Genomic DNA, 16604 nt, shown 5'->3' on the forward strand with positions numbered 1-16604 from the left:
CATTGACAGTAATAACAATATTTGTGATATCTCAAAACACTTCAATTTTGCAATAAAAATATTTGCATGATTTGTATTGTGGTTCGTGTGAAAATAAAAGTTAATTCTGTAAATTTATTTTTATTTAAATTATTCATCTAAAATCTCATGAACATTTCTTCGAAGTACAACCTAGGAACCTTTGTTCTAAGTAGAGGTAAGGTAACCGACAGTTTAATCCAATATTTTTTTATCATATTAGGGTCTCGTCTAATAAGGGAATTTACACCGTAATCAGTTCAATACATGATAAGATTAGCGTATATAACGACGATAGACGACGAACGGGCGTTACAACGTCGTTTTGCGATGTGTATGATTGTACTAATAGTGTTGAATTGCTTTAACTCAGCATCCAATTTGAAATGGGCTGAATCGTCGGTTTTTGGTAGACTCTTTGAGTGCAGGGCTTTAAAAGTTACTCTATAAGATGTGGTTTGGTCCAAATTTGCAAAGGTCTTATAAGTATATGATGTTTTCAAAGATGCCATCACTGAGGATAGATCAAAGTGATCTAAAGTGCAAGAATGGTTGTGATTATTTTGGAAATCCGCAATGGCAAGGTTATTGCTCAAAATGTCATCGAGAACAGTTGCAAAGACAAAGACGTGCAGGTAAATTAAGACACTTATATATACTAAATATTATAAGTAATATATTGTAGTAGTAATAAATTCAATTAGTAATTTATCTAAGTGTTTCTTAATTTCAATGTTATTGGTTTGCCCTTAATATGGCTTGTAATCTCAATGATGAATCTAGATAAACCATAATTTTTAAACTTTTAATGTTATTTTTAACAAAATTTTAATTTAATAAAAATTGTGAAAGCCAAAAATAATAAATATTTAGTTATTTTTATTCAATTCTTAGCAGAGTTAACAATTATTTTACAGAGTTTTTCAGTCATATATCAGTGTTATAAATAATATCCTATAATTTCTTAACTAGAAAAAGCATCATCAACACTTCCAAAGCCTGAACAGAAGAAACCTGAAAAAAGTTTCAAGGTTACATCACATTCTTCTTTCTCAAAATTTGAAGAAAAACGATTAAGGCAAAGTGAGACTTTGAAGAAAGCTAATCTGCTAAAATTCAGTGTATTCAAAAAGAGCAGTACAGGTAATATAGTTCTCATTTATCATCATCTACTTAATAATTTAATCAAATTAAACATATTTCCAAGAAACCCACTCGCTTTGTAGCTCCAAACAAAGTTTAATTGTTAACATAAAATAAATCAGTATTAAATAATTGTATACTACAGTACTTCTGGTGTCTTACTTAAGAATCTTTATAGAAATGTTTGTTGGAGACATTTTGTATGACATTATTATATTGTAAATACTTTTGAAACACATGGTAGGGCTTCTGATTGTGTTTCTAACTGTAATAACTAGCACAACTGTTTTGTAAAACCTTGTAGCACTATTCATTTTATGTTCATTTTAGACTGTAGATATTGTTATTATATTTATAACTTAAATCTCAAAAGTTATTATAACTTCTCGTTTTTCTACAGAGGACCATGATCATGTGGCAGAAAAAAAGCAAGCTGAATTTAAAATACCAGCTATAGTTAATGAAGGCATGAAGCGTGATTTTCGGCTTCGGTTCCCAAATCTGACACCTCATATAGACCGGGACTCAAGACTTTTTGCCCATTCATTTATCATGGATGTGATAAAGCACTCCAATATTTTGACAGTTGATGAGTTGTCTGAAAGGGTGCAGAGGCAATATCAGGTACCAGAATATTGTTAAAAAATATAAATATTGTTATTTTATATTTATTCTTGTAATCTTGTATCATAATATTAAATTTACAAAGGTTGGAACTATTGGAGTTAATTATAATTTATTATTTTATAATTAATTAAATAGTATTATAACCACATTAATTATACAGCATATTTTGATAAATATTTATTCTATATGAAATGGGTTGTTTTTAAGAAACTATAACCATTTCATTTTGTGATGTTCGTCTGATTTTTTTATTAAGGTTTATCAACTCATTAGACTTTAAACTAATATGAATTATTTTCTATTTTCAGCTTTTTATGAAGCATATGGATACATCTCCTCATTTTGTCAATGTGGACTCTGATACAAAGGAATTACTTATAGACTTTGTTGAAAAGCATTCCATGAAATATTTACATGAGTAAGTGTTTTAGATACAGCGATATTTATTCTTGAAATCCATATGCTTTATCCTTACAATACATTAGTGTCAAATATACAGTTAAAGTTACTAATTACATATATTTAAATGCTAATTTGCATTATGTTCAATGTGAGTTCCTTCACCTTCACTTGATGCCTGAAGGTAATGGAAATTTTAGCTCCTTGAATTTATAAAAAAATTTAAATTTTCAGACTACCCTCAGTTGTTTTCTCCCCAACGGGGACGGATGACGAACGTCTAGATCGAGTGATGTCTGAGCGTATTCAACAACTAAGTTGGGTCTGTGAGACTCATTTGGAGTGCAAGTTGGATAGAAACAGTGCATCTTGCAGGCAACTGCTGTACAAGGCAATTAGTGGTAAGATTTTTTTAAATAAAATTTTCTCTACAACAGTTATTTTTTTATTGGTTTAAATTAAACTAGGACAATATTAAGATACTTAGCCGTCTTTTGTTTATAAATAATCTGACACCTGACTACATGTTATATTCAAAATAAAAGCTATTATAATATTTATAAGCTTGAATTTATTTTCTACCTTGATTTACTGTGATATTACACGCCTTGCTGACAGAGGGGAAACTTTTGGTTTTACTTATTACGATGTTTAAATTCTTGACCATATTATGAGGAGCATGATGTGATGAATGGCCGTGCCTACTAAATATTGACGTTTTAAAAGAGTGATGGAGTTTATTGCCAGTTAATGTTGGTACGGCCTAACTAACAGTACAGAGAACTAACAGTAAATGTAAATTTAGAATATTTCATTATTTTTTTTACTGACGTTCATAAGTGTACATTGGTAACTAAATTAATTAATGATGTTTGGATTTAAAAAAAAGTACAAGATATGTCGAGCTATGTAAGTTCAATTCGCGTTTGTATATTTTGCGTTTTTTTTTTAATAATTTGATAATCAAAATGTACCACTTTCTTTGCAAATAAACGAATTATTATTTATTGTAGATATACTTCGTTTGGTGCGTTAGAAAAACCTGATGAGAGTATATTTTTAAGACACACCGTCACAAGAAACCTACACCCGCACACCGTCACAAAAAACCGAGACCCTGAAGTCATAGTCAACATTTTAAAATAAAAAATGTCAATTTCGTTAATTACGCAGAAATATTTTTTAAATAAACTTTATTTATCTAGATGATGGGTGATAATAAAACTCAATGTTATTGTTAGTGTCGTTATTTCTACAAATGTAGAATAAGGCGAAAGATTAAATTTAAAAATAAAGTATACACACATGTAGTATTGTCTTTTATAAACATAACTTTTACACGTTTAAAGAAAACACTTTTTTAACGGATTGAAACTTATATAATTATTTTACATAATTTAAAAATTTTACCGACGTTTCGCGTGCTTGACAGCGGGCGTGGTCACGGTGACTGAACTATATACACACATGGTTTTATTATTTTATTACACAACACATTATACAATTCACTAGGCTAACACTGTATGCATGGATATCATATATCCATTACAAATGATTATTATTAATATTGTGTTAGAACTGCTGGGTATGGACGCGGCGTTGTCTCCTGGTGGGAAAGTGGCACGTGTACGTCGCGCTTGTAAACACGTGCTCGCTCTGTGCGGTGCGCCTGCTTCCGCTGACGATCTATTGCCCGCCTTAATATTCACTGTGAGTGTATTATGTCGAATTCTTAAGTTCTTTTTAAATTTTCAGCTGTATTTAGGTTAATTTTTTCGCATTCTAACCGTAGGCATTATCGAAATGTATCACAAACCAATTTCTAATTCTTCTTAAAGTTCAGACAGATAAAATATTATGAGCAAATCAATATTTTCTCTGTTCTCTTACGTTTTTCCTGTTTTTTTAAACTGTAAAATATTTCAGGTACTAAAGGCGAATCCACCGCGCCTTGTAAGCAACATCAACTTCGTAACTCGATTTTGTAATGCCCAACGACTTATGACAGGGGAAGGAGGATACTATTTCACTAATTTAGTAAGTTGTAAATACTACTGAAGAGGATCTATTGTTAAAAATAAACAATGACAAACTCAACTGTGTCGAGACCAAATTTAATCTGTATTATATTTACCGATTGTTTATTTGAAATATGACATTTGACTAGTGTTTATTGTTCATGTGTATTTTTTTTCATATAAAACGATCTCTTCTAGATATTTACACTTTGCCTATTAATTGTTTATACTATATACGAGCATAGCTGGTTGGTACCACAATGGGTCACACAGCTCATTATTAGTAATTTCTATTAATTTATATCTACAGACTATGTCTGTATCTATATTACCTTCTGTTCACTATGGTACCGTCTGCTGTCTACGTCATCATTAAGAATCCAAAGTTGGCGCAAAGTATTTTACTTTTAATATGACTGGAGACAAACGAGCAGGAGGTTAAGTGACATGGAAACACACACAGAGCCAGAAGGCTCGCAAGTGCGTTGCCGGCCTTTAATATTAACCAGAATGTTTATAACTTATTTCAGTGCTGCGCCGTTCAGTTCATAGAAAACTTAACATCGGAGTCTTTGAATATGGATAAGAAGGAGTTTGATTGCTACATGGCTATGCCGGCTTCGATTGGCGGCAGTGCTTGGGTAGTTATTATATTTTTAAAATTAATATTGACACATTTATATGTCCGCAGAGTGAATTCACACTAGCGACATTGTGTATATCATGTGTTTAATATTATATACATATACTTTATTATATTGGTCTGTAAGGATAATAATGTATGTATTTCTGTAATTAATAATAACAGTAGAATATAAGCGAAATATTGAAATGTTAATTGAGAACGAATGAATGCAATGGTACAGTCGAAGAGAGTGCATATGTGGTTTATCTTTCTCTAGTTGTCATTTTTGGATGACTTTATGTTTAAGTGTTTAAGGTAATATGTACCTATAATATTTTATCGAGATGCAGAAAGCAAAATTAACGTCTGTCTTTCAAGTTTTATACATGTGGAAAATCTTTCAATTGAATTAAATAAAAACCTTATGAGTTTAACTGTAAACGCTGAATTAGAGTTTTTTTATAATCGATTAATACGCAGAATTTTAACTTCAAGGAGTTGTAAAACAAAAAAACATGTCGATTAAAAAGAGTGGCGGAGAGTTTATTGCCAGTTCTCTTCCGTTCTACGCCCTTGACTTGAGAACTGGCAGTAAATGTAAAATTAGAAGCATTTTATATACATTTCTGTTTTGACGTTCATAAGTGTACATTGTGTTACCTATGTGATTAAATATTTTTTTACTTTGACTTTTGGAAGCCACGCTTAAACGCTTCAAAGTCTAGAATTTAATTGAATTTGTTTTCTAGGCCGCAGCGCTATCTCTGTGCGGCGCGTCTCGTGAAGCCGAGGAACAGATGCTTCAAGTTGAAAAGCTGATAGCCCATACCAAGGATTTGAAAGACAAGGCCGATCAACTGGCTAATAATGCGGAAACTTTTGAGGTATTTATATGTCCTGACTTGGGACTCACAGATCTAATCAATATCTTCCGATTTTGATATTTTTAAATAGAGACTTATACAGTGGTGGTAATTTGAACGACTACTTTACTATGTAGACAGTATCATTGTATGCGAGACAAGCTAAACCAACCAAAGCCAATTGATTTTGACGCTCAGAGTTCGTCGTTAAATCGAGGGACTTTACTTAGAGCTTATACTGTGTCTCTTTATTGTTGTTTCTAATTAGTTGACCATTATTGTTCATAGAAACTGATTAAAATGTTTGTAATGGGATTTATAATGTTTTTCTAATAAATTATAAATCGTTGAATATCTATATATATAAATATGAATCCCTATTTCCCTTGGTCACGGCATCACGTGTGAACGGCTGAACTTATTTCGCTAATTCTGTTTTTGTTGTGTTTGTTATTGTCAGGAGAAGGCTAAAAAAATTAGAAAATTGTGCGGTTACTTTATGAGTACTTAATCACAATTTTAAGTAAGCCTGACTAACTTTTTTAATGTAACCTTATGGCGTTTGACATAACATTGACAGCACATGCGTGCTGCAAATATCGTCAAAGAGGATGTAAAAATAAATTAATATTAAAAAAAAGCTTCGATCTGAGTTATTATATTGATAACATAATTACAGTCGCTAATTGCTTGTGGCATTAATCTTGGAAATCCACGTTTGTCACATGGCCAGTTGTGTCGGAATACCAACAAAACTATTTATATACGCGCCAGAAAAACAAAAAAATAATGTTGTATATCATACAGTATTTTTAGTTTATTATACCAATTTGAAATCAATATTCATAGTTAAGACAGGACAACGTCTGTCGAGTCCGCTAGTATTATAAAAAAACAAAACGATAGACCGTTTGTAGTGTTTCTAATTATACGACTGTATGTATTGTGGTGCCGAATTACCTATATAAATAAAAAAAGAGAAAATTACATTTGTACAGGATTAATTATATTGATTTATACAAATTTTATATTTTAAATCGGTCCCGACTCCCAAGTAAAAAATCGAAGAGACGTCTCATCTAAACTGATAGCCAAGTCAATGTGTTTGCGATGTACGTATTTTTTTATAGAATACGCGGCAAACGGACAGGCAGCTAACCTGATGATAAGTGATACCGCCCATAGACAATAACACTGCCAGAAGGCTCGCAAGTGTGTTGTCGGCCTTTTAAGAATATGGCTTGTAATCATTAACTTAATACTATGTTGGTAGTAATATAATTGACCGGAATCCACGTAAAAAATATTTTCAAATATTTTGAAAATCGTAAGGATCACATACATACTTCTCGATCTCCTCCTCTGACATTGTATCCAGGGCTGTTTTTCCATCTCTATGTTATACTAGAAACATACATAAATTAAAACCATTCTATTCGTTTTACGCGTCTTGCGAGATACGTCCCGGCTACACCGGTAATACATATTATTTACAATATTCATTGCCTCCTTGAGATATTTAGTATTCTTTCTAGGACCGGTCTGTTGTTTGTGTTTGTTTCTCATACAACGTTAGATGGTAGTACAGTCGACTCTCGATAATTTGATTTTTCTCCCGGTTCTTTTAAAAAGACTCGATAAATTGAATAAAATCAATGTTAATAGATAATTTGAAGTTGAAGGAATAGTGTCAAGCTCGCCAACATGCGATAGTTTGTAATCTATAGTTTACATGTTAATTCAGACCTGTCAATTGTTTTTTTTTAATTCATTGACAATGATAGATTGTAGTCGCTCACTCAAATATATATTTGTCAGTAAATTAAATAAATACAGAAACCCCGTTGTGATTAATTAAGCGTTTATTATTTTAAACTCTTGGTAATATGACATTTATATCTGGTCCATTGAGATTAAAAGCCAACTTTAGTATTTATTAGATCTAAATTTTATTCAAGAATACTTTCTTTTATTAATAGAATATAGTCTTATCACTAACAAGCGGTATTTTACTGGCCTTTAAGAGTAATGTGTATAATAAATTAACAAAAACAAAATTATAGATATGTATGTAGACTTTATATAGTAGATATTTTTTTAAAAAAGCTAATCTTTAAGTTAAATAAAGTTGATTCTTGAACATCTTGTCCAATTTCAGTAAAACCAATATCGCCGAAATAGCTCAGTTGGGAGAGCGTTAGACTGAAGATCTAAAGGTCCCTGGTTCAATCCCTGGTTTCGGCAAAATTTTTATATGTTGTTTTGTCTTTATTTTACAGAAAGAGATTGCTAAGAAGGTTCAAGACGTCCTCGCGAAAACTCCACTCGAGATCAAACCGAGACGTGAGTTACCACGACTTGGTTCTTTGAAGACCTCGACCTCGCTCCTTGTAGATATCGACGCAGAAAAAATATTAATAGAAAAATCTTTGCAAGAATCCACTCAATTGGGATCAACCGAATCAAAAGATAACAATAGTGCTGAAAACTTTGCGGTTGAAATAGAAATTCCTAAAATCAAGATGGATAATATTAAAAATCAGCCAGCAACCAGTTTTCAAGAAGAAATTGACCGGAACAGATTTACTGATACACTTAAAATTCAACATGAGCCAATCATAACATTTTCGCAGACACCTGAAGAAAAATCGCCATCAAAGTCACCCATAAACCCATGGGAATTGAAACAAACGAACTCGCTAGAACTGTTGACGCCTTCACCACTCGGTTTCACACCATTTGATTCAAGATCCATCGATGAGTTGATGACTCCTGATGATTTTGGCCCCGACCAAGTTCCTGGCTTGAGTAATGTCAACTATGACATAGATTTGTCAGATCTTAGTGGGGATAATAGTCTGGCAGAAGATACTCCGAGGGATCAAAAGGACCCATTCAGTCCGGAGCCTAAAAAATTTTATCCCTTCGAACCAAGAAATCCATTTAGCCCCATTTTGGATAAATTTGATGAATTTACATTAATAGATACTAAAACAGATCAACCATCTGATGCCTTTGAAGTTGTCCATAGAGCTTCATCGAGTAGAGACCCGTTTAGTCGGGATATAAATGACTCATTCACTATGGAAAAGGATGGTTCTCTTCTAGATGACAGTAACTCACCGACGTCAACATGTCTACTGCCATCACCATTATTACCACAGAGTAGTAAGCCCAATTAGAATATTCTACATGCAAGTATTTCTTCATCAGGTAACACTAGAAAATGATAATGAATTTAAGTGAACTCTATTTATTTAAAAAGTATTACTAAGTAAATCTGGTTGTCTTTGTTAATTGTACTGGCTTCATTTGTGCTTTGTTATCTATACATTTGTTGTGATAATCCATCAGATGTAGAAAACCACTTGGCTTTACCTGTTGTATGTTTATATAGAAATCATTCAGCGTTGATTATTAAATAGTAGTTATTAAATATGTATTTAATTTTAAAACTCCATAAGAAGCACTAAAAATATTCTTCATCTACAAAGTATCTTACAATATAAATATTATTATAATGTTATGAGTCAATAACCACATTACATGATAAAACTATTTGTAGAAAAAGAAAGTAATGTTAAATGATATTAAATATTAATTAAAGCCAGGAAAAGCATTTATAGTATTATTGTTTTAGCATTATTTATAAAAAGAACTTGGCTATAAGCTTTCACTGTCTACATTTGATAAAAAAAAATATATTTTAATATCGACGAACATTTGCTTATCACTTATTTGTTTATTGCGATAACTTGATTAACAGTTTGTCCTTTTTATATTTGTATGTATCGCCGAAATAGCTCAGTTGGGAGAGCGTTAGACTGAAGATCTAAAGGTCCCCGGTTCAATCCCGGGTTTCGGCAGGCAATATTTTTTTATTGGAAATAATATTTAATATAAGAAGCTCTATCCAGATCGTATTGTAATATCATGAATTTCAAAACGCTGCTATGTAACGAAATTGGTATCATTAGAAAATTCTCAGACAAAATATTTAACATAATTTGTCATTATATATGTAGAAATTAATTTCCAAACACGCGCAGAACAGGGCAAAAGTAATTAAATACTATTTTTAAAGCATCTCTGGTTTTTCCTCCTTTTGTTGATGCATACCTTTAAATATATTCAAAAGAAATAAAAACAAGTGTATATTGAAAATTTTTAATTCAACCATATACCTTGATAGTTTATTATAGACAGATACAAAGTATGAAAGTTAAAATAATATTGATGATAAAATATACCCTAAAATTTACTTTAAGAAATTTAAGTAACATGAATAAAGTAGATAAAATTAATAGAGGCATATAAAACATTTCTTGTTTGAGATTGAAGTAATGCACAAATCAATTAACCTTTTAATAAGTTTTGAGACAACCATTTTTATACACTAGTCATTTTACATACAATAAGTTTGCAACTCTTGCAATTTATATAAAAGATAAATATTCAGCGTTACATATTTGATTCAACTTATCGCTAAATATAGTGATGCCTATAATTGGTTTTGAGATGCAAAAACTAGTCGACTTCTTTTCTGTAGCATATGTGAAATTTAACCTAAATTATTAAAGTGCCCACACTTCAATAAATACAAGGTTTTCTGTATGATTTGGCACACAGAATGATTGAGAAGACTCTTATTAGATATGACTATTTTCTATTAAGTCAGGATAATAATGCTCACCGTGCCATGGATATATTCACTGTCATTGTTTAAACTTTTAACAAAAATATTTAGTAGAACTATAATGTGAACTATTTAGTGTAAAATCACATCCAAACATTCAGCAACCAATACTTTAAATATTAAACTAACTTCTACTAACTAGATTCTAGGATTAATGTTAATATCTACAACAGTCATTTTTCTACACAGAGTTTTCAATTCACATTGGATATATTAAACAAAATAGTATCTTAGTTTTCAACATGACAGAATGTTCTCATTTCTTAATAAAATAAGGCCAATTCGTTCTTTTTCTGACTATATTTTGCATCACAGCTAAATTTGTGATTCAACTCAGTTGAAGCCAGCATCTAGAAGCATCACAATATCAATTAACACGAGCTTAGAAATCATGCATTATATACACAAATTAATACAATTTTAAAATATTTGTTCTTTGTTTGGAATATTACGATCACTTGTTCACACAAATTGTTAGGTCATATAACACTGTAAAATCTTGTCTTTTTAAAATATAAGATACTATTAAAATTATAAGATACTGGGATAATTTATTGATAACAAAAATAATCAGTGTCTAACTCCAAATAAACTGTATTTTTTAAAATATATATTTTTACAATACATAGAAGGCATGCCATTATAGTGGCTTAAGCTAAGTGGTAATAATTGTTGATTTGTATTTTATTTTGGTAAAAAAATTTATAGATTTTACACTGTAATATGATCTCAACATATAATTTTTTCCTACTTATCACTAACTTGAACACACATTAATTACAAAATGAAAGCATATTTGGCATTTTTCATATATAGATACATATAAAAGATATCAAAGAGTCAAACATGTGAATGCCAATGGATGCACTAAACATAAAATAATGGTCTCTTATATATATGTCTTTAAGAAACACTGTTTACTAATGTACATTGTTCATACTATCTCTGCAACATTTGTGCAGGCACTGAAATGCGGATTAGGCAATTGAGATAGTAACATTTATACCAAGGTTACCATTATCTGCAAAGAGTTGCGCAAGTGAAGTATCAAATACCAAGCAATCAGAATTCATAATTGCTGATGAGACACCTTCATGTATAGAACGAGGCATTGCTTCCCATGTTAACCTCCTACGATGTCCATTCAATTCCAATCTGTATGCAAAATTCTCAGCTTCTTTTCGAGATCCTATAAGTTGTACTATTGCAAAGAACTGTTGATGACCATCAAACTTTTCTTGCTTTTCAAGTACCAACATGAAATGGTGATTAAAACAAGACTGCATCATGACCCAGTCAACAGCTCCAGGTAAATTTATATCTGTAGCTAAGAAAACAATATCCTCACCTTGAAGAGTTGTTATACTTTTGTGTGACATCATTAAGTGTGGCATTACTTGGTCTAGTCCTCCTTGCCACTTACAAGATGCTCCAGGGCAAGGGCAGGAATATGGCCGAAATTCACAGGCTTCTTCATGCTCTGCTTTTTCAGTGTGCACAAGGGTTACTGTACAGCCAGTGTTAGAGTGTTTACAGGGAAACATGACATTGCTTGCGACTTTTTCCATGGCAAGGTTTCGAATATTTCCAAGAGGACCGCGACAGGTTGGGCAGCACGACAGTTTCGGCCGACAACTTGAGCAGACAAGATGTCCACTTTGGCACTGGAGGATCGGTGGCAAGACATAGTCGAAGCAAACAGGGCATTCAAATAAAGAGGCCAGGTCAGCTGACATGGCGGTCGGTACGTTAACAAGCGCAGGAACACCTGGAACTGCGCAACTGGAACTGCTGGGCCCGCGTCTCTTATTTGTGCTCATGTCACCGATAACATGGACATAAATTGGTTGTCGATCAACGACCAACAAGGTTAACTGTAGTACAACACTCAAGAGGTAGTACCAAAATCATTTATAACCTTCTTCCATCATCAACTTCTTGCTTGTGATTGTTTTGTTGCAGTAGTCCATCACAGCTCATAAACCAAAGGACTCGACAAAGTTCCTACCAATTTATTTCTTAAAGGTGTTTTTTATTGGTTGTCTAATGCAAAGGTTATACGTGGTTAACCTCTATTATAAAACTTATAAATTTGTACTATTTACGCAAATTGATGGGATTCAACTATTATGTACAAACGTGAATTAGAATCACGAATTGGCGACAGTCGAAACAAGAATGATTTTTGTCGATGTCGTAGCATTCAATGACTATTGTCCATACTAAAGTCAACTGTCAATATTCTCGTTACCAGGCCATAAAATTATAATAAAAAAACTGTCAATGTTGAATGACATGAAATTTTATAGAGTAAATAAATTTCTACAACTACAAATTATAATTGCGAATGGAATATCAACAAATTTTCGTCTAGGACCTCGATAACTTATTACACCCGAACTTTTTAAATTGGTAATTGGTGGACTGCCCGATTTCCACGACGCACAGACATTCCTTTAAAACTTTAAGAGCCAGAATTGTATGTATGTATGTATATGTGGACTCAGTTTCCGCAATTAGACGCTCAATAGGTCCATTGTGCGTAAAGACCTGGCTAACTAAGCCAGCCTAACTCCTTCCAAAAGCACAGAAGCCTCCTGGGTACTTCGCTTCACGGAGCGACCTCACTGTTCCGAGGCACGTTGTTTAGTCGCAGCCTCGCGTTCCAGGACTACGTGGGTGACTGATTCCTCTGCGCTGAAACAGCCTCTGCACAGAGGGCTGTCTGTCGCGCCTAAGACATAAAGATGTTTATTAAGGAGACAATGGCCCGTAATTGTCCCTATCATTGTTTTAGATTGATTCTGTTCAAGTTTAGAAGTTGTTTGGTAACTTGCCGGTTGACTGCTGCCAGAGCCATTTTGGACTGTCTGCAGTCCGCACCTTGTGACCGTTGATGTTGGAGTTCTGTGGATCTTTGGCGTACCCAGGCTCGCACCTGCGAGAAGGGCAAGAGAAGGAGCGGATACGGACCAGCAGGCCTCATCTCCGAACCTCTCCTCGCAAGTTCATCGGCAGCATCGTTGCCAAGAGATCCACTGTGTCCCTTGATCCACTGCAGGGTAACTCTTTTTGTCAGGGTTATTGCCTCCAGTGCATCGTGACATTCCAATATCAATCTACTGTTAGTCTTTTTGCTTACTAACGCCATCGGCACAGACGCACTGTCGGATACGAACTTAATACAAAAGTTATTAATTCCTAACCACTCCACGGAAGAGCCAGAATTATAGATAACACATATCATGGGTAAACCACGTGTGCCAATAATTCAATGAAAAAAAAAATCTAACTCGTGCGAATAAAGTGAAGACAAGTGATAAAGTACTGTGTGAAGTGTGCGTAATTAATTAAGTAATTAGTGACTGTATTTTATGTGTGTAATTAGTGCATTTTGCGAGTAATTTTTGTTTATAAATTCCTCATTGATTTATTTAATAAATAAACCCTTGCAGAGATGTACAGCATTTTCTATCCGATCCCCTAGCTCGTAACAATATACTAAAAAACCAAAACTTAAATTGTACATAACTTTATGCACATTATTCTACAAAATATATAAATTAGGTATATTATATTACGTAACAGCACCTAGGTTTAAGGATAAATTAATTAACCATTGTAACCATTATTATAGGTTATTAAGCCGTTTCAGTGCTTTAATTTATACTTAAACGTCCAGTAATTTTTAATAAATCCTGGAGTTTCGTTTGACTGCTGCTGTGGTATGAATAATTTTTCCCGCTTATTTACTACAGAACAGCAAAGAACAACTTTTGTCACAGTTTCAAACGATGGAGCGAAATGCATTAATTTATTAAGAAATGTTTTGCGGGCAATTCCTAGGAAGCATCGTGCTCAGAAACATAATCTGAAGCAATTTGCTGTGTTCTTTGAACCCTTTATTTGAACATGGCTTGTTATTGAGATATGTGAGAAGTCATATATATATATTTTTTTTTTACCAAAGAATCACCGAAATATGACGTCATTTTCGGTAATAATTACTGGCACAGTATCGCAATAGCGAACATTTTTTTTATTAGCCACTTAGAAATTAAGAAATTTACTGTAGGTACATAGCCGAGATTCAAACACATGTATATTATATTTAAGTTAAAGTAAGGATAATAGAGAAGGGCCATTAGGTATTGAATAATAAATGAACTCATATTCACTATATATATATATATATATATAGATATATATAATAGGAAGTGAACGGGATGTCTCTAGCTAACAAGCGAACCTTTCCAGGCAACCCGGGAAAAATAAATGTAAAGGGGAATATGTAAGAAGTGCGTAAATTGACAATTTTGTCATAATAATCATTCCTGAACCTTAAAGTTGATTCATAATGAATGTTAAGGTAATATATAAATAATAACTTTTTTTAATTTTTTTTATTACAAAAAGCAGAATTGGGCAGATGGATGGGAAATGGTTAAAAGATAATAGATAGGTCTTTATTCATATGAAATTGAGGAACTATTACATTTTATTGAGGATATTTTTTCAAATTACATTAAGTCCGTTTGGACGTCAACTGTAAAACAACAATCATAACGTAAGACTGTCAGCAGCACTCAGAGTAGTTGCTTACGAGTTAGCGCGTACTTATGTTTAATTGTTATTTAAGAAATAAATAAATTCACTTTATTGGAAACTACAAAGTTACGACTCGTTAACAAATCAGGCATTTAATGTAATATTAATAATTAGTTTCACTAATTCACTATTCCAGATAATTTAATGGACGACTCTAAGTACATATTAGGTCCCACTCAATACAAACCTAGAAAAATAAGTCATACGGAATGCAATATCAAAAGTCATAACCAAAACATTAAAATCGTAAACAATACTATTTTGATTATAAAGGAAATAAAAGAGCTCCTTCGTCTGATTAAGAAAACTGAAACATAAAAGAATTTATTTAGTCTGTGGTTTGCTTGTGATAATGGTAGACGTGTGACCTTCGCGCGGTAATTGTAGTTCTCAATATTCGCGCGAAACTTTATCAAAATATTGTTTTTCTTTTACTACTTTAGAATTGTGCAGAATTTATTAGTTATTTGTTTTGAACATAATCGTTCATTTGGGAATCCATGTTTGATGTGGTGAGTAAATTTTCTTCAGTTTTAAATTTGGAACGGCTTGGAAATTATTTCGTTACTATACCTAAAGTTTAAGTCTTCAATCTCCATTATGTAGCAGGATCTTTTTTACCGGCATCGAATTCAAGACCTCCGAATTATAAGCCACATGCCACCAATAAGAAATGAATTCCGCTTGTATATATATATATATATGCATATTAAAAACTTTGTCTGTTTACGATTATCACCTGCCAAAAAAATATATGAATATATACGATAACATAATTACACATTCATATGTAAAACTACAAATCCGTTTAAAAACATTCATAATCATGAAATCATAAAAGTATTAAGCCAATTCGTGAAAATCTTACACGCATACCGATTATTCCAATGAATCTTCGGTCAGTCATTTCAGTCATCATCAGTCGGCATTCGGTTCCATATAAAAAAAATCGAATATTTATGGACGCGGTGAAAGGAGGTTCCGTTTAACCAAGACCTTCAGCTTATTGTTATCAGACAGGGTCCTTGTGTATCAGCTGGAGTCTCTTTGCAAATAACGTCTCCGGGTGAATAATCGGCTAACGATTACATCGGCCTATTTTTATTTAGGCTTTTATGGGTTTAAACATACACTCAGACAGATGACAATACTCAAATAACCAAAAAAGAATACAGTTAACCAACCAGTCAGTGATTTAAATTACCAATTTGTGTGTTATTTGTCAAATTACTTCTATTTATTATTCATTGTGGTTTCTTTGTATTCTTTCTTCTCTTTTGTTCTTATTAGCTTTTGTTATATTGTGTTACTGCTAATAGTCTGTGCAAAGAGATTATATATAAACATTACTGTGTACATTAAAAAAAAAGTTGAAATAGATATTCTTTAACCATAAATTACAAAATTTACATCGAATTCCCACATTAATACCGAGTGAGGAGAGTTTTAATTAACATAATAAAAAAAATGCATTTGTTCGAATACTAAATAATTAGGGTTGTTTAAGTCCATATCATTATGTTTAACATTAGTACACGACCTTCGACGGGGTGAAGGCCTCCAAATTCTTTCACTTGTTTCTCATACTCACCACCTTCCCTAATCCT

General features: G+C 32.4%; 3 protein-coding genes and 2 non-coding genes across 7 annotated transcripts in view; 4 read left to right on the plus strand and 1 right to left on the minus strand.

The window, feature by feature from the left end:
* Window positions 1-38: 38 nt before the first annotated feature.
* On the plus strand, window positions 39-9129 carry LOC123708180 (rab5 GDP/GTP exchange factor). 2 transcript variants are annotated; one of them, XM_045658733.1, is made up of 11 exons: window positions 39-196; window positions 524-653; window positions 991-1161; window positions 1562-1785; window positions 2097-2206; window positions 2422-2588; window positions 3764-3897; window positions 4114-4224; window positions 4736-4846; window positions 5580-5714; window positions 7973-9129. In XM_045658733.1, exons 2-11 carry the CDS (start codon window positions 524-526, stop codon window positions 8873-8875), a joined length of 2196 nt encoding a protein of 731 aa, XP_045514689.1. In that variant the 5' UTR covers window positions 39-196; the 3' UTR covers window positions 8876-9129. The 2 variants fall into 2 exon arrangements, with proteins under 2 accessions (XP_045514689.1, XP_045514688.1); XM_045658732.1 differs by lacking the exon at window positions 39-196 and having other exon boundaries at window positions 258-653.
* Window positions 7865-7937, plus strand: Trnaf-gaa. Its single transcript has one exon. It is a non-coding gene; the product is annotated as a tRNA-Phe (tRNA).
* A 357-nt stretch (window positions 9130-9486) lies between the features above and the next one.
* On the plus strand, window positions 9487-9559 carry Trnaf-gaa. Its single transcript has one exon. It is a non-coding gene; the product is annotated as a tRNA-Phe (tRNA).
* Window positions 9560-9925: 366 nt separating this feature from the next.
* Window positions 9926-12576, minus strand: LOC123708185 (E3 ubiquitin-protein ligase SIAH1A-like). Its single transcript, XM_045658739.1, has one exon. The coding sequence runs from the start codon at window positions 12207-12209 to the stop codon at window positions 11367-11369; it is 843 nt and encodes a 280-aa protein (XP_045514695.1). The 5' UTR covers window positions 12210-12576; the 3' UTR covers window positions 9926-11366.
* Window positions 12577-15342: 2766 nt separating this feature from the next.
* LOC123708179 (adhesion G-protein coupled receptor G2-like) overlaps window positions 15343-16604 on the plus strand; it is a 36367-nt gene continuing 35105 nt past the window's right edge. For both annotated transcript variants that reach the window (XM_045658729.1, XM_045658731.1), the window contains exon 1: window positions 15343-15509. The gene's annotated coding sequence lies outside the window, so the exon portion shown is untranslated. The remainder of the gene's footprint in view (window positions 15510-16604) is intronic.

The sequence above is a fragment of the Pieris brassicae genome, chromosome 4 (genome assembly GCF_905147105.1).
Source record: "Pieris brassicae chromosome 4, ilPieBrab1.1, whole genome shotgun sequence".
NCBI lineage: Eukaryota > Metazoa > Arthropoda > Insecta > Lepidoptera > Pieridae > Pieris > Pieris brassicae.

Excerpts from the sequence above, each read along its gene's own strand:
- LOC123708180 (XM_045658732.1), top strand. The coding sequence starts at position 470 with ATGTGGTTTGGTCCAAATTTGCAAAGGTCTTATAAGTATATGATGTTT. Across the intron at positions 1,162-1,561 it reads ATTCAAAAAGAGCAGTACAG|AGGACCATGATCATGTGGCA; the intron begins GTAATATAGTTC and ends GTTTTTCTACAG. Across the intron at positions 5,715-7,972 it reads ATAATGCGGAAACTTTTGAG|AAAGAGATTGCTAAGAAGGT; the intron begins GTATTTATATGT and ends TTTATTTTACAG.
- LOC123708185 (XM_045658739.1), bottom strand. The coding sequence starts at position 12,209 with ATGAGCACAAATAAGAGACGCGGGCCCAGCAGTTCCAGTTGCGCAGTT.